Source organism: Corvus hawaiiensis, chromosome 9 (genome assembly GCF_020740725.1).
Source record: "Corvus hawaiiensis isolate bCorHaw1 chromosome 9, bCorHaw1.pri.cur, whole genome shotgun sequence".
NCBI lineage: Eukaryota > Metazoa > Chordata > Aves > Passeriformes > Corvidae > Corvus > Corvus hawaiiensis.
The window spans coordinates 13,685,260-13,703,629 of record NC_063221.1 but is presented as its reverse complement, the minus strand read 5'-3'; the positions used below and the strand labels follow the sequence as shown (position 1 = coordinate 13,703,629).

At 37.4% G+C, this 18,370-nt stretch overlaps 1 protein-coding gene across 2 annotated transcripts in view; it reads right to left on the bottom strand.

Annotated features, from left to right (window-relative positions):
* The window catches only part of OLFM3 (olfactomedin 3), a 54,821-nt gene that overhangs the window by 2,066 nt on the left and 34,385 nt on the right, over positions 1–18,370 (bottom strand). For both annotated transcript variants that reach the window (XM_048312895.1, XM_048312894.1), the window contains exons 2-5: positions 14,141–14,287; positions 11,562–11,717; positions 8,226–8,445; positions 609–715 (exon numbers count right to left, since the gene is read on the bottom strand). In XM_048312895.1, coding sequence (XP_048168852.1) covers positions 609–715; positions 8,226–8,445; positions 11,562–11,717; positions 14,141–14,287 — 630 coding nt within the window. The remainder of the gene's footprint in view (positions 1–608; positions 716–8,225; positions 8,446–11,561; positions 11,718–14,140; positions 14,288–18,370) is intronic.

Sequence of the window (18,370 nt, the reverse complement as noted above, 5' to 3'; positions counted from 1 at the left end):
ATGTTGTCTTTTCTGTTGCCTTTGGTTTTTTTCTGTATTCAAAAAATTAATGTTGTGGGTCTCATACAAATGACACCTAGTGTTTTGACTTCCAAAGGCCTTTGATGGAGAGAGCACCTTCTCAAAACTGTTGCCAATTTGAGATACTATTGCAGATCAAACAACAAAACAATACCATAACTTGGACATGATGGAGCAAATGGTCTGACTAGAGCCTACATGGGACCTAATTCTGCCAATTTTAACTGTGCTGCATTATGGGTCCTGCTCTTGGGTAAAAGTGTTGATGTTTGTTTTAGATTACTCCGGTTCTTAAAAGACCCAAGCACACTTAAATATGTTACAAAATAAAAAAACTGTGTTGTCAGTTCAGATGTTTGTCAAGCCTGAAAAATTTGAAGGAAACAGCACAAAAGCGCTCAGTTAACTTTTGTCTTTGGATGTTTTTCCAAAAATACTGTTGCTTTTTCTCTGAAGATGTTTGAGTGTGAAAATGACTGAAGTAGAAGAAACATGCTTGCGAGTATCTTTTAAAGGGAAAGTATCTTTTAAAGGATTAAAAGAAGCCAAGTAAGACTCCAGGACACGAAGATAATGCCTTAACATACTCGGTTATTTTTCTCTGATGCCAATGGATCTGTCATCCAGGCTCCAAATCGGGTTCCAGATATCTTCACTGTAATGGGGCCTGTGATTTTCATCAATTTGCCACACGCTGAAATTAAAAAAAACAAATGCATTAATGCAAATAATTGCACAACTCTCCTTGACATCAGAGCACAAGAACAAATGCTCCAAACTTCATAGTAGCTCCAGGGGATTCAGGCTTATGTTGAAGATTGATTGTCACCTTCACTGAAGGAACCTCTTCTTATTGAAGAATAATATAAATATGTAAAAGTATACCCATAAAATTTTATTGATATATATTTTTGTATTTACATCTTTTGAAGCACAGTTATGGTTTTTGGGCATAAACTAAAATATAACCTAGTAAAATATTTTCTGAGTTGAAGAACATTTAATAATAAATGAAATGAAGACATAATCTCCCCCCCAATTCTGCCTTCAGGAAGTTCAGCACAAAGCTAGCATTGATGGATGTTTCAGTTTTCCATTCGCCAGGGTAACAAGGCGGTTAAGGGCAGACACAAAAAAAAGAGCATGTACACACAGCGTGTCTGTACTCAAAGCTTGTGCCTGACTGCCCCATGCTCACACACACATGGCTCTTTCTGTACTGGAGGCTGGCTAAAGAAAGTGAGTATGAGAATTATTTAGTAAACTTGGCTGTATTGGTTGGCTTCTAATCCATTAGGCTGTCTGGGAGGAAATAATGAAAGTCGATGCCATCTTGGATGTTGACCTTCCAAACAATTCAAAAATCTATATTTTAGGGGACATTAATAAGATATCTGTTAGTAACAAGCTCCTGGTGGAACCAAGATTTAATACCACACAGTGATGTGCATGTAATCAGGTCAAATAGCATGTTTTTAAAGAAAATAATGTAAAAAGAAGTGAAACATTTAATTAACTTTTTTAAAATTTAAAAATAACCACTTTTCTGAGCTACATGGTTGTGCTATAGTGATAACCATGTCTATCTAGGAAATGTGGAAAACAAACTATCTGGTGTTGAGAGTGAATTTATTCACTTCAAAAGAGAGGGTCACATGAAGCCTGAATTCTATACTCTGTAACTGGAAAGGAATGTATTATGCCAGCCTATTTCAGTCACTTAGGATTGGGTTAATGCTGTGGTGAAAACTCAGAAGCTGCTTGGGTAGTTTTCGTTCACAGGCAGGGAAATTGTATGGATTGAAAATGAAAATAACTGAATGCACGCTGAGATCTCAATGAGCAGGGTAGGCTGTGTCTATTTTCTGGGTCAATTAAGAGACGTTATTATTTACATATATCAATCTATGTATGGTACAATATTTTGAAGATATTTTTGGAATTTCCCATTTTAAAGAATCTTATAGGTTTTTATACTTGGTTATCATTGTACATAATTTTTTATTCTGGATTTGTTTTTTTGTAGATGGGTTGCTATCGTGTGCTGAATTCTCTTTTTCTACAGCATGAACTGCTATTAGCTTGAAAGGTAGAGGTCTATAACCTATCAAGATGAAGGCTTTTATTTTTACATGATATATTAGTAAATAGTCTCAGAAATGGGCATGAGATAACCCTTCTGAAGGTCTGAGTTTAAATTTGGAATACTTAATTTGGAATAAGTTACCAGAAAACTAATAAGCAGAAAGAAATCAGAATAAAATCCCTCCTGAACTTGTAGTTTCTAAGATAATTAAAACACAGTGAATGCATGAGTTATAAGGTATACTAATACTAATTGGTGCCTATAGAACACAGTATTGCAATTAGTGGGAAAGCACAAAAAAAATTTGGAATCTGAAGCACTGTTTCTTCTATGAAGAAAAAAAGTCGAGGAAGCTAAATGTGGACTCAAAATGAGTTGTGAGATTTTGCTTCTGAATGGATAAAACCTATGGAAGAGCCCCTGGCAGGGATTTGAGTGATCCCAGAGCCACCTTTTGTGTCAGGGGGCCCAGGCAGGGCAGGTGTGTGAGCACTCCAGGTGGGCTCAGCAGTGCCAGGGCATGGTGGGAGCAGCACCGGCACACAGCAAGCTCGAGGCCCTGGAGCTGCAGCAGGAGAGGGGTAAGAGCAGGTGGTGGTCAGAGTCCCTGTGGGGGTGTGCACTCAGCTCTGCAGCTCTTTGGGTGCTGCTCCATGTGTGAGGGGCTTTTTGAGGCTAGAGAACAATGTTCAGAGATTTGTATGCTTAAGTGTCAGTACTGTGGTTCCTCTGTTAGACTACTTGTATTTATCCTGAATGTATAGCTCACTGATTACAGTTAGTTACATGTTGTTAATAATTAATTAACCTCTTCAGCCTTCATTTAGTTTAAACTATATGAACTGAGTTGTGTACCCCTGTCATGGGAGTCAGATGCTTTCAGAGAATGATCTTTCAAAACGTATTGAGATGCTGTTCAATGTGAAAAGAGATGACATTGTACTTCAGCCGCTAAATGATCAGCAGATTGAGTCAGGGTATACTTCTGATCAAATTTTTATTCCCAGGCAGCATGTAGTGATCAAGAAAGACTCTTAGGAGAGCTGCTGTATAGCTGAGGGGTAGCTGACTGAAAAAGTGACAAAGCTTCTCTTTTTGGAATACCAAAACAGAGCACTTTGTAAGAGGCATGAGGATTTTTTTCCCTCCTGCCCTGTAGTAGGCGCCATTTTTCTTTTCCTTCCTCATTAAACAGAAACCCATAGATCTGCTTATTTTATGATGTAACTTGATGGAACTGGTATTTAAAACTAAGGAATACTACAAGTATTTTTTCCACATATGATAATTCATTCCCATTGTAGTGATAATTCATATCCCATCAGCAGGCTTCTTCTGTAAATCCCAGCAGTACCTGAGGTCTGCTGACCTACTCGCTGACAGCATGGACAGTAAAAAGGAAGCAGCAGAGCTGTCAGAGCCCACCTCTGTCTTGTCATCCCAGCCTCCCCATAGCTGAGAGATCCTCATGACTGGGTCTCTGTTTAATGAGGAAGAAAAAGAACTCAAACAAACCAGAAAGTCCTCTCAGTTCAGAAAGTATTGCTCGAAAGAACAAGGACAAGGCCCCAGAGCAAGCCTTGGCTGAACGGTCAAGTTGAATCAGCTGATGATGTTTTAAACTGCTTAAGGCTGCACAAGTAACTTTTGCAGAAGTCATGTTTAACAGCTCACTGACACAAGGTGAGTCTCCTCTTGCTTTTAAGCACTTCCAAATTTGTGTTCAGTCCAAGAAATTTTCCTGGTAACAGCTTCTTCTTGTCTACAAAGAGCATTCATCTAATCCCTGCCTGTATTCTCAGCTGTGGAATGAACCTTTTAATTGTTTGGGTGGCAGTATTAAAGTTGATCTTGCATGCTGAGGTTTTTTTGCTAGGGAATGGTGATACTAACATACTGCAGGCAGGATCTTAAAATCCTTCTGGCATGAAAAGTCAGGGATTTGGAAATTAATGAAAATTCCAATTAGTTTCCAGTTGAGACATTTCTTTAGCTCATTTTGTATGTAGATAAATAGAACAGAGACAAATGTCATGTGAAAGGGAAATCACTTCTGGACTGTGAATTTTCCATAGCAGTGAGGGGGCTGACAGTTAAAACTAGCCCATGCAAATTTTTTTTTGAAGTAGCGAAAATCTTCTTCCCTGCCCACACTTTTTTTTTTTTTTTTCTTTTCTTTTCTCCTTTCTTTCCACTGGCAGAAGAGAACATATGAAAAGTCTTTGTTTATAGCAATATAGCAATTTGATTCCCTGATAGAAGGACCAGATGCTAGTAAAAAGTTAGGTCAAATATATCTCCATACTAACAAATGTCAGGAAGTTCAGGTAAGAACTAAGAAAAATGTGATATTTTTAGGCTTTTTTTCTCTTCCCAAAGAGGTTCAGATAGGGTTACACAGAAAAGCAGTGGGATTTTTAGAAGCCCTCAGTCTCTTTCCCTTGGCTTTGGAAGAAGTAGCTGCCTACATTAGAAAATCCCAGCCATTACTGATTGTAATAGTTGGAAAATCTCAATCATGGAGTCTTTTTACATCCTAAACTGAGCTGTACAAGAAGCATCATACCATGCACAATCCAGGTGTTTCTGGCTTGGTTCATCTCCTTTAACAATTCTGTACAGTGGACTCCTGTAAGTCTATTCATGATTTCCAGTACTTATTTATATTAAGGAAAAAGTTGAGCATGAAGTGACCATTAGAACAGAAAATAGATGTACTTTTGTACAGCCTGTGGGCTGTGAAAGTATATGGGGCAGAATGCATCTGGAGAGCTCCAAAGTGAGCAAATACCAGGAGGAGGCTGTGATAGCCCAACTGCACAGGAGCTGTTTTGGAGATAGCTAGAAATGGGTAGATAGTCCCAGTCTCTGTGATAGGAATGAATATTGGTAGCTGCTATATAGAGCAAGTGAGTGTATAATTTGTAGAAGGACTGGTGAAGGAAATAAAATCCCAACATTCTCTTGAAGTGTTCATAAGCATCATTATTGCAGGTTTTTTTGTGGGTAATAAATAGGGGAAAATGAAGTGAGGTTTTTTTGGCACTTGCACAAATGACTTCCAAGTGTTCTAATGCTTGCACTTTTCTGCTTATGGTCATATTTGTCATAACATACCAGCATGAGGGAATGAAGAACTAGTTCTAAATAAATATATATCTGTTTTCCTGCATAATATCAATCCAGGAAGCACTTTAGTATAGTTATTAGAGTCTGCTGAGAGGAAGCCCCTGGATTTTTCTGCATGGATGCCATGACTTGGTGTGTAATCTTTGGAAAAGTCATTTATACTTCTGGGCTGGTTGTTTCATCATCTACAAAATGGGGATAAGAATCTATTTTTTTATTGCCCAGGTTTATACTAAATGATATTTGTAAAGTTCCTCAAATCCCAAAGGGAAGGATGCTTTGGAAGTACAAGTACCACTGCAATCAGTAGTCTCATGCCTGCACTAATAGCTCCTCTGCCACTGATGTAACAGCACTTCTTTGGATACACAGAATACTCTACTTTTGAACTGCTAACAAAAAATGTCACTGTAAAATATTGTTTAGAGCCTACATTATAATCAAATGTAGCTAGACATGAATCCAATATATATCTACTCTAATTATATGTCAGGGTATTGGCTTCTATGAATGCTACCCATGTAAGTTTTTTTCCAATTTCATAAACAGGCCATGACAAGAATAGGAGGGTTCCAAGCACCGTGTGCAACCTGCAATTTCTTGTAAGTACACATGACTTACAGGATTGTCAGCAAAGGACCCATACATGCATAAGTACATGTGAATTTGGGGTGTGTGTAATCACATGCACTCTATTCCTACGTGTTTACCTGCATGCACCCTTTAAAAGTTATGTCAACTAATTTCTCAGCAGTTTCATCTTCAATTTTCTCTTATTCCAAAGAGAAGTAAAATTCAGTCATCGCAACTGTTGTGGTAATCATTAAACCTCAGTGAAATTAACTGCTTAGTGTATGTTAATGAGTGTTGAAAGTGTTGCCAGTGCAGATGGAAGAACCCTTTTAAGTGGCCAGGACAATATAAATAATGCATTATACTGCTGAAAAACACCTGTGAGGGAGAAGAGTGGAGAACAGCTATTGCACACGCTGATTAGAAAATTGTATTGTGAAATGTAGCAAAATCTGCAAAGCTTCAAGCCAGATCCTGTGGCACACTGGGGCCATTGGCTTCTGGCTCTCAGGCTGGCATGGACAGGCACAGCTGGGTCATCTCCAGCATGGCCAATGTGGCTGCAAAGAAGGCGTTGGCATGAAAGCTGCTTTCCCCTTATGCTTTCTGATCTGAGCACACAGTCCCAGCTTTCAGCAGTTACAGGAAGCCAAACTGAGGCTGTTTGTACTTTAAAAGGTGCACAGGGATAGGCCAGAAAAACAGCCAGTCCGTTAGTAGGGGACCATAAAAGTAATTTAAGCATCTAAGTCCAGGGAATAACGCCAATAAGGATGAATGAATCTGTGTTACATCTTGAGAAGGTCCACTCCCTTTTGATAATGGATATGCTTAATAATTTATTTTATACAAACTTTCCTCCCTACTGCCTAATATATGTAATTTCAATGTTTTTTTCATTAGGTACATCAAGAGATTAGAATTTACTGCAGGAATTCAGGATAGATAGGATATCAATACACCTAATTCTGGTGTATAAAGTGTATTTCACACTGTCATTGCTTCACTAATCAGTAAAAACTGTAAAAAAACCCACCAAACCTGTAAAAGCATTGGAAAACAATACTTGTTAAACTGATGATTTTTGATATCTAATAACTTACTGGAACACTCGCTATCAGAAAATACTGTTTATTCATAGGAATTTTCTTATTTGCTGCAGTATTGCAACACAGCCATTTTCTCCTGACTGCCTTCTGTCAATGCAGTAATGTGCTATTATGTGTGTGTACTGAGGGGAAAATAGGATCATAAGAAATTTCTGTTTGAAGAAGTCTTTCATGTATTTTAGCACATCCTCACTGTGCTATTTCCAGTATAAAATAAAGAAATGGAAATAAATAATTTAAGAGGTTAACTTAACCTAGATTTTTCTCATTCTATTGCATCACAAAAATAAGGAGGCTCTGCTTATCCAGTTAAAAAGATATTTAATGTCCTGGGCAGCATTTGATAACTGAGACACCAATCACAGGCCTAAACCTTGGAATTTCAAGTTTACTCATGTTCAATGCTAAACTGCAAAGTGTTCATTTTTCATAAAGGGGCTGGATTGTTTGCTGCAGTAATCCAGGTTGCAACAGTGATCCATTCAGAAATCTCCGAATGCATGGATAGACTGGGGAAAGGAGAGACTGCACTGTGTTTGTAAAGCAGGTTACCTATCAATGGAAGTTGTGCCTGACACTTGATATTGATCCTTCAGGCCCTTAGTTTTGGTAGCTGATACTGAGCTAGTGCTGATTTTCAGAGATGCTCAACGTGTGACTTTTTCCAACTAGTGCCAGCATGGGAGCAGCTGAGATGGAGGCAGCCTGAAGTAAACCTGGTGCAGCAATAGCAATGCATCGTTGCTGTGCATCCTGCAGAAATCACACTTTGCTCCCTTAAATTAGATGTGAGGCTTAGATTGTAATGCAAATTGGAGAATGGGATATCTCTCCTAACACTAATACAGGCTAAAGACATTGTAGTCAGTGGCCTCTCAGGTGTTATAGCAAGATGACAGGCTTATGATGTGGACATCTCAAAACTGATTAAAGTCTACTTTTCATTATTTTTCTTTTCACACTGACAGCCCAAAGATGACTCTAGTAGCAGTGTGTGTCTGAGCTTTTTTTGAAAGAATATTTGTAACTCCCCAACTGGTTTAAACCTCAGATTTTGAATTTTCCATCTGTTATATTTTTTCATCTTAATTCCTTCGGTATACAGTAGGGCAGAACATTATGTCATGTACTTAGAATGATATGACTGACCTTAGGTTGAGTTACTCTTGTTTTTTATTAGGGTAACACAGATCAGAATATGATGCAGTCTTTCATCAAAGAAACAAACAAACTTTAATCTTTCTAAGGAGAGACAACTAAAAATGCATAGCAAAGGGACAAAATTTGCCATGAACTTGTTAACTTACTGAGCTTTTTCATGCAGTCATGAAGCCTGGTTTCTAAATTGATTACACGCTGGTGTAGTTCCTCATAGTCATAAGCACCAATTTCTTCCTGAATCCCAGTCAGCACAGTAGACAGATTCCTAATTTCCTCCTTGAACTGTGTGATCAACTTGGCATCAGTTTTGTATTGTTCCAGAACTGGGATCAGTGGCAGGAGCTCATCCATCTTTTCTTTCAACTCCTGTTGAAGGCAATCATATGTGCATTAGAGCAGTTTAAAGGAGTTCAATCCCCTAATTTCCTTTAATATTTATGCCTGATTATTAAAACAACTTGAAAATGATTATTTATTTTACAGATCTATTGTTAGGCTACTGTGAAAAGTCTTAGGCACCTCAGACTTAATGGTAGTAAGCAGTAGACTAAATGCATGACAGAATAGTTTTTCTATTGAAAATAAAGAGTTACCTTCAGATGATCTGAACCAAACCCACTGACTTTCCATCTAGAGGATATAAACCACCCCTAAGTGTGTCTTTCATCAGAAGATGAATGCACAGTAGTGTTCAAGATCATACCTGGTTTACAGAGCTGTCATACATAGTTGGTGGGCTGTTAATTTCTATTTCATTCCCTAGAAGTACTAAATTCTTTTTTTCCTCAATGTCTGTTGAACGGTGTTTATTCCTGTTCCAACCACAATGATATTTAACTTTTTTTTTCTGAAGTAAAAAATCCATGGTTCTTAATTGTGATTTGTGCTTGTCAACTGGGTACATCACTAAATGCTTTTGAACTTGCTCAGTTGACATCTCTTCTGGAATATCACAAATGTATTTTTTTGCCATGTGCAGTTGTTGTTGCATTGCCAATCCTATTCTTAAACACTGACTGAAGAAAATAAAGCTCCACCTTGAAATCTCAGATTGCCCTTTTCTCAGATTTTTCCTGAGACTCATACTTTGAGAATTTGTCTTAATTTTTAGCATATATTGGTTACCCATCTTTCATTTCTTAATTATTCTTTTAAATGCACTAATAATAGGGGCTTTATTAAATTTAAGCCAATTTGAAGTTGTTTTTTGTTATTGTTTTGTAGAAAACCTCAAAGAATCCTTGCAGTCAAAAGATTTTGCTTTACTGAAACGTAGCCAATATGTCAGTATATATGGATTTGAGAGTATTAGTTCTGTTGATTCTGTTCTCAGGGGGTCTTCCAGTTCCATTATGGTAGCAGAGTTACCAAAATGGACACAAAGAAGTGAAGTCCTTTTGTTTACAGTTAAAACTATTTTTATTTGGCTGTTTTTATTAAAATCTTAACTTAAACCTACTTTATGCCTGTTAAAATGAATAGTAATTTTTTCCTTGATGACAAGGGAAGTAGGCTTTGTGACAGAGAGAGAATAGCTCCAGAAACCATAGTTTTTGTTACTTCATTTTGAAATGGTGAACTTAGGCTTCAGTTCTGTGGGGTGGTGAATGGCCAAAAACCATGGATAAGCTGTAATGGGAAAAAACTCAAAGCTTGTAAAAACTCAGGAAGATAAAAAGTGTTTGAATTAGTGGAGGTAATGTATTGCTGGTAGGATTTATGCCAGATGATGTATCATTTAAGCAAACTTGCTGTAACTTTTTATGGCAATCAGGTACTTCCTGCTTGGCATAAAGCATGGACTAACTGTATGCTCAAGTGTGATCTGGACCAACTCCTTGGTTCTGATCAGCATGAAAACACAGATTTAGAATATCTCGCTTCAGTAAATCATATAAAGTTGATTTTGGTATTTTCATGATTTAAAAAAAAAAAAAAATTTTTCTTCAGCTGACACTCCAGAGTTTGTTGCTGTGATGAGTGGTAAGAAAACTAATTTGTATTGCAACACAGATAGGTGGTAGATGTGTTCTGGCACTTTAAGCCAGTTGATATGAAGGGTAATGTTATATCCAACATGAATTTTTCTGTCTCAGGAAAGATAAAGCACTGGAATTTTGGTAGACTATATTTCAGAAGAGCATATTGTATTATGTTGACCTTTTAAATTATTTTATAGTTTGATTGGCTGGAACTCTGTTTTATACTCCTGGCAAACTGTCGGACTGAAAGTAAATGACTGGCCAATAGAAATATTGGATATTTAAAAGGTTAGAGTACTGGAGTATTGTGCTATCTCTGACATTGTGTGTCAGACATTCACATTTTGATATTTTGCTTCCAAGGAAAACTAAAATGAGAATACCAAATATATAATGGCATTATGCAAATGTGTTGTTATTGTAGCAATATGGGATAAAAGGAAAAAAAGGTGGAGATGTTTCTTATTAACCAAAAAACCTGGAAGTATGTGCTCAAACAGCTGTAAACTAGGAACAATGACTTAATTTATAAAGCTTGGTAGTCAGATCATTAGTGTACTTACTTCTTGATATTATTAAGACCCACTGGATATTCAGTGTCACTGATAAAAAAACCCTAGACCTCTTGGCAATGTAATTATTTAGGTATCTAACTCTAGCACCAATTAGAAAATTTTCATTTTATGGGAATTTTCAGAAACACTTCAAAAAATATATACTTGCTTAACATAATGTAATCCTCAGAATGTATTTTCTAGAATCTGTTTTGTGTTCTCAAAGCCTTGAAAGATCAATTTATCAGATTTGATATTTAAAGAACTTAAATATGCTCTTGAAGTATTTTTTTCCTGAAGGATACTTCAGGTAGCTTTTTCAGAATACACAATGATATCTTGTAATATCTGCAACCCTTCTTCTTCACAAAAGGATTGGCTTGTGGTTTTTGTTGTCATTAAAATTCGGTGGAAGTCTTTTTTTAATCACACAAATGTGACTGGGAGTGATTGCCCTCCTCCCCATCTCAAATTCAAAACAGCAGACCTTCAGACATGAAATTAGATCTTAATTGTACTGGATAAAAATTACAATAAACTGATTTATTTCAGCCTTTCTTCCCTTCAACTGCAGTAAATGTCAGGCAACACTACAAGCACAGAACTCTACTTGTTTGCTATTAATTCCACTGGATCTCCCTCTTTATCATTGGAGCTTGAATGAATATAAATTTCTCAGTATGACATGCACACTGATACAGAAAAAACAGGAATCTGTTTATAAATGACATTTCTCTAATGACTTAATAGTTAATAGTTCCTCCCTATTACAATTAAATTGAACAGAGCAAGAGATTATCATCATAAAGGAATATTTATTATGCTTTTCTTTTTAATGGTGCTTAATGGTACAAGCACTTCAAGCTGAGACCTTAGCAGTCCATGCATTGCTACTTCATACATTGTTTCCAGCAGGCTTGAGAGTCATTGTTAAAACTGAACCTACTTGAAAATGTTTTGTCATTAATGTCTTCCGATCATCTTCGATTTGCCGAAACTTGGCCTTCAGCCCTTTCATCTGCGTTTCCATTTTTAAAACGTACTGGAAATCTCTCTGAGTCCGTAGGTTTAGAACTTCAATCGACTGGGACATATTCTGAACCTGTTAAAGAAGAACAGTCTCTAAAAGCACTTTTTGTTGCTTTACCTTTTTTCCTGGTTAAATGTCAGGCCTTGAAATGCACTTCTGTGAATTAGTTGTGAGTCATTTCTACCACAGTACGATTCTACATTCCGTAACTGCGTGACAGTACAAATCCTGGGGAACAGGGCAAGACCTTCAAGCCATAAATTATTTGCACTACTTAGAGGTAAAGAGAGAGAGATCCTTTAAGCATCATTAACAATGGGCTCAGGAAAGGCTGTCAGGCAATGGAGTCAACTTTGAGACCTGTAGTAGATATGACTGTGGTTCAGAAGGTGCTAATACAATGTATATTTCCTTCCAGGCACTTTGGGAGGCACAGGACTGAAATTTGGAGATTTTGGTCAGCATGAAGAGCATGACTTCCATTGTTAGTAGGCATTTATATAATCATTCAATATAAGGCATTCATAAGACTACCCAGAGATAAGCTGGGGTGTGTCAATCACCACAGAGGTGTTTGCTCATAATTCTGTAAGTAAATGTAAAATGAAAAATTTTATCCAGTGGTCTCAGCGTTAGAAAACCACAATTTTATTTTTTTTTTTAATAGATGAAAAGTAGTGAATGTTTAGGTAACTTTTGTTACCCAAAAGAGCAAGTGATTTTGTAGCTATAGTGAGGACTTTTATTACAGTGAGGCAACAGTAACTGTCATCCAGAGTAAATTTTAGATACTTCTAAAAGTTTCTGTTATGAAAGCAATGCTTTTGCCAGCCATAAAAATGACACATTTTCCAAGTGCAGTTATTCTATTTCAGTAAGTGTCTTGTTTTCCCAAAACGTGAGAAAACTAGATTGCTGTAAATGTATTACGCACCTTATTGAAGTTTTGGCTCAAACAGAAAAAAAATTGTACCTTCCTAAGAAAAAACAAACTCAGCAGTACTCCTGTGGTTTGTAAGAATATGCAATGTTTGAATGGGTATTCATGTTTGGAACTAACTCATTATGATCTACTGAATGTGTGGATTCCGAAAGTACTCTTAAAAATAGTATACATTAGTTATTGCACAGTTGCCATTAGTAGTTCTGAGAAAGGATTTTTAATGAAAAAAGCAGACTTTTTTTTTTTTTTCCTTATCTAATTGTTGAAAGCAGGCAAATAAAGTCCTTCGGGTGCTGGAAGAACTTTGAGCATTTCCATTTGGCAGAAAACACATTCATATAGAGGTTCTAATTAAAGGACTGCATGGACTCAGTGAAGTAGTAATACAACATTACATATCCGTGATTGCCACAGTTCTAATCGTAAGAAAATGGCTTTTAGAGGCTAATGATTTGGGTTCATTTCTGTGGCAGCTTAAAAACTATGCTGTGATCTTAACAAACCCCTCCAGCCCCCACCTCAAAAGAAAGTCATTTTTTTTTTTTGCAGTAATATTTTAGTATTTGGGAAATATGCTGGAGCAAAGACTGAAGTCTTCCTTTCTTTAGTGAACAGACAGCATGAGGGGAGGCAGCTCCTTTTGTCTCTGCTGGTCCATCAATGTCCTCTCCCTGCATCTCATGTTATGGGTTCTATCACGACTTGACACTAAGTCCCTTCTGAACTTCATGGAAGCACAGGGAGCAAAAATCTATGGGGATCTGGTTCTATATTAGCACTGGAATGATTTTTCTATAGCTAGAATAATACTAACAATTGTGTGCTAAAAATGTATTTTAAGGTCTACATTTTATGTTGATTTTTGCTACTGTTCAAACACTCAGGCCTAAGGTTCTGTACCCCTGGCTGTGATACAGTAACTATAACCTTGGTTACTTATACAGGGAATGCAGAATGTTTGTGTTATAGTTGCAGCATTTTTTCTGTTGATGCAAAACAAGACTTCACTGGTTTCACTATATGTGCAATAGTGGATAATACTGGAATTAAGAATTGGACTGTTGGGGAAAATTTGCACCACCGAAAATGAATAAATAAACTTGAGGATAGAAACAATGAAAAAATTAGAACTGTTTATCCTCTGTACAGTTTGCTTTCAAGATGCTGTTGTGTCTCTCTCATTACTTTTTGATAAAAGAAATGACCTTCAGCAGTCTCGTATGATTGAAGCAGAAGTTGTAGTTTAAATCACAAAGCATTTGAGGTGGGATTTGTAATGGGTTTTACACAGAAAAATCTGTCTTGTGTGTAAGGAAGAATTTGGGAGGAGCGAATAAAAGAGAAGATGCAACTTGGGTTGGGAAAGGTGTGATATAAGGAAAACAGACAAATAATCATCAGAGATGAGAACACAGGTAGGGGATATACCCTGAACAACAATTTTTATCAGGTACCTCTTCAGTAGTTCATTACGTATTAACTTAGAGGGAAAGCAGTAGATATCCATAGGAAGTTTAATGATCAAGAGGAAGAATTTTTTGGGAAGACTTACCTTCTCTAGTAGTTGTCTCAGTTGCCTGCTTTTGGCATCTCTTGAGCATAGGTTTTGTTCAGGTGCAACAACAGTGCAAATGCAGCGGCCATCGGGATCCTGGGCTGAACTATAAACTTGCCACCCTTCCTTGGGGCTAATCTGAGTCTGTAACAACAAAATCATAACAATGAAAGGAACTGATTTTTTATTGTTTGAAAAAAACACTACAGCAGAATATTTTTATTTTTGCAGTACATGTTTGCAATGAGGTTCCTACTAGTCAGCAATTATTAATCTGAACTAATTAGTTTGGTAGTTTCCCAGTTTTGCCACATCTCACACCTTTGCAATGGTTCTCTAGAAGAGTTTAGCACACGGTTTCCAGGGTGGAGCAGTATTCTGCTTGTGATTCAGCACAAACCAGGTGATTTAATTCTTCGCAAAGGGACATTACAGTTTTTCATCAGCAGAGAACAAACATGTCCTTTCAGCCTGAATGACTTTTACCTTAGACTAATGGAAACAACAAAGACAGGAAAGAGCAAATACATGAGCCCAGGGAGAGCACAGTGTGTGACTCACGGGTAGGAACTGGCTCAGCAGCAGTTTGGACGTGGGGGAGGAAAAGGTTTGCTCTTGAAGCTGCAGCTCACAGGAACTGTTCTCCAGGGGCTTCCACTGCACTTAGCCAAGGGAACAGGGGCTTGCTCAGGGCAGGATGGAAAAGTGTCTGGTTAGGCCAGGGGAATAGGGCTCATGGCAAGCAAGGCACGGGGTGATAAAGACACTGCATGTCTTTCACTGGGACAGCAGAAATCTGGAAATTCCTAACCTGTTATTTTGTACAGCAACCACGACCAAGAAAGAAAGGCAAAAAAAAAAACAACCCCACATTTGCTTGCAGAGCAGGGTAACACTGAACTGCATTTAATGTTTGTGTGGGACTTGGTATCTCTTTAATGGGATGTACAGAAACAGCGTAGGAATGAGAGAAAACAACATAATGAGAAGACTGAAAGGACTCAGGTGATGGAACTTAATAGATACAAGCAGCAGTTTTTAAACTTTCTTTTAAAATTGTAATTTAAAGTTAATATTGTGCTTTACTCTTTGCTAATATTGTACTGAGTGATGAATTTCATAGTACAGATGCTAACGGATATCATTGAAGTAATTTTGGTCTGGACACACTTGGAATCAGTTGCTATTTATATTATAAAATTGTATTCAGTGCCAGCAGAGAAAGTGATTCTTTAAACTGGGCAGATTTGATATTGATGCTTTCCTGGCAGCTTAGTGCAGAATGAGTTGCAGAGTTCCTCATTTCTTCAGAGCTGCCAGTATCTCTGTGGATTGAGGTAAGAAAAAGAGCACAGTCTTTTCACAACAGTGACTCCCCTGAGGAAGTCATGGAAGATGGCAGTGACCTTCTACTGCAGAGTTAATAGGAAAATCAAAATCGTGTTGTAACCATGTTTTGCAAGGAAAAACAAAGTGCTATAATGTAGATGACTTGAAGGGCTGAGAGAGCTTGGCCTGTTGAGCTTTGAGAAGAGATGACTGAGAGGGGACCTCATCAGTGGCTGTCAGTGTCTGCAGGGAGGTGTCAGAGGATGGACCAGCCCCTGCTGGGTGGTGCCGAGCAATAGGACAAGAGGCAATGGGCAGAAATTCACGCACAGGGAGCTCCACCTCAATATGAGGATGAACTTCTTTACTGTGTGAGTGACTGCACTGGAACAGATTGACCAGAGAGGGTGTGGAGTATCCCTCACTGGAGATATTCCAGAAACATCTGGACACAATCCTGTGCCATGTGCTCTAGGATCACTTTGAGCAGGGAGGTTGGACCAGTGGACCCACTGTGGTCCTTTCCAACCTTGCCCATTTTCTCTCTCTTGACTGTAGAAAGATGATCTTGCCTTAGGTTTTGCTAGGAAGACATATCCAGAGTTCAGTGCTAAATTACACTGGTTCTATGGCATTATCTGCACCTTAATTTTTAGAGCAAAAGGAATTTAGCTTAAGACATGGAGAACAATAAAAACTAAACAAAATTACATCTGCAGAGACAATTTAAATTAGTCTTGAGAAGCTACTAAAATTGCAAGCTTGAACAAGTGCAGCCTTTCAAGGCTGTAACCCTTGAAAAGTGTAAGCTCCATTTACCCCAGTAGTTTCTATGTTTGTCAGTAGAACTTATGGCCAAACAGTGTGGTCATGCAACAGCAAGGAAACAAATGTTTTTGTGGAAGTTCAGGAACATGTTCAGGAACCTAGAGCTTCTGATTATAATTCCTTTAGGAATTAATATAAGTTTATGAAAAATTATTATATTTGAGCCTTATGGCTGCTACATTTAGACTGGGTTCAACTAAGTTTTCTGCACTGGACAATGTATGAGACTCCAGGATCATGCAGTCTATAGTAAAGCTGTATAATCCTGGCTGTTATCAAAGGTACTTATTTATGCCAGAGAAATTTTAAGTGTCTTTCTAGGCTTTATCTAAGGAAATAAGAAACACTTTAGTGATTAAATTAGCAGGTACTTTCTTATGGTGTCTAAAATACATCTGATTAAAAAAGGTAACTTCTATTTGGGAAAATATTTCTCACAGTGAGAGACTGGTTAACCAAGACCATGGTTATTGACTGCCCATGAATTAATAAGCACCCACATAGTACCAAAATTTTTAGGCTTCCTTCATTAATTAGGATGGGTAATGTAAGTGATGGCAGAGAAAAACATGCATGTGTGCAAAGGTGCACCTTGCTTCATTTTTCTGTTATTGTTTTAGTTTGACATTTAATCCCTACCTCAAGCAGAAATTGCTGTGCAGAGAAAGAGCTAGAAGGCATCAAAACCTTACAGAAGCTACTGCACCAACTCTTCAAATGCAGGCTTACTGCTGACAGGTAATAAAGTAAACAAGCAAGAAAAGAAATAACAAGTGGAAAACAACAATAATAAGTTATGCTAGTTCTTGAAAATCTTGGGACAACAGAGGAGTCCCTATAAAGCCCAATATTAACCACTGCCATGGCAGGCTGCTGTATTACAGACTTATTTCACTTGTAAAAGATTTATTTTTTCACTTGCACTTTTATATATTCTGATAAAACTGTTACAGCTACCTCTGTTGTTACTATAGTGACAGGTCAAATGACAGTACCTTACTTAGGAGTTTGCTTCAACATAAACAGTATTTTCTGGTTTGTCTTGCAATTTCAACACTGGTACTGAAACAGAGCTCAAAAGAGGAGGCCCTTTACCTGACCCCACATCCTTGTACAATTCTTCCAGCTGCAGGCAGGAAATTGGGAGGTTTTGTTCTTTTTTTACCTCGTACAATATACACAATTTATGAGCTGTGTATGTACTAGGAGAGAAATTCTGGAGAAGTGCTCATGCTGCAGAGTTCACTGGAGAAGCTGCCAGTCGGGAACTCTGATGGCAGCTAAAAATCACTCAGTGATGACCTCGGTATTACTGAGCACTTGCAGCATAAACTCTTTCATAAAGTCCAACATCTAAAGTTTTGAGAAAGGTACCAGATTTGTGGTGCTTGGTTTTGTGCAGAAAGAACCCTACACGATTGCAATTCATGGTTTTTTTTATTTGGCAGATGTTGCCAAACTCAGATAATCAAGTTTTTATTATCATTTTCCCAGCTCTACTGGCACTCCTGTTACCCTTATCAAAACAAAAAATATGCATATAGCTCAACTCAAGTAGTGAAAAGAACGTTCTTGAAATAATACTTAGAAGGCATTTCTATCAGCAGTGCCCTGTTGTAGCCAAGGGGAGCATGACAGTTTTGTATTACTTGGAATGTGAACATATCAGTGTAAACACATATGCGTGTGTGTATACAAATCTCTCTATATATTATAATAACTAGTGTGCATCTTGTAGTTACTCAGTTGCAACTTTAAACTTGGATGTAAATACAATAGGGAACTTCTATGTATAATATATAACCACAAGAACTAGAAACATATACTGTAACTCAGTGAGATGAAGTTACATTTAAGGAAAATAAAATAGAGCTTTTCTTGGTATTCTCATCTTGCTGCTCTAAAAGACAACAGAATTTTTCTTACAACATAGTTAATTTTAAAGTAGTAATATTTACAGACTAAATATGGTGATTTTCTGCAGTAGTATTTTTCCTGCATGCATATATTCAATTATTACATGTTGGTTAGTAAATAAATAATTTTTAGTTACAAAAATTCTGAGTTCTG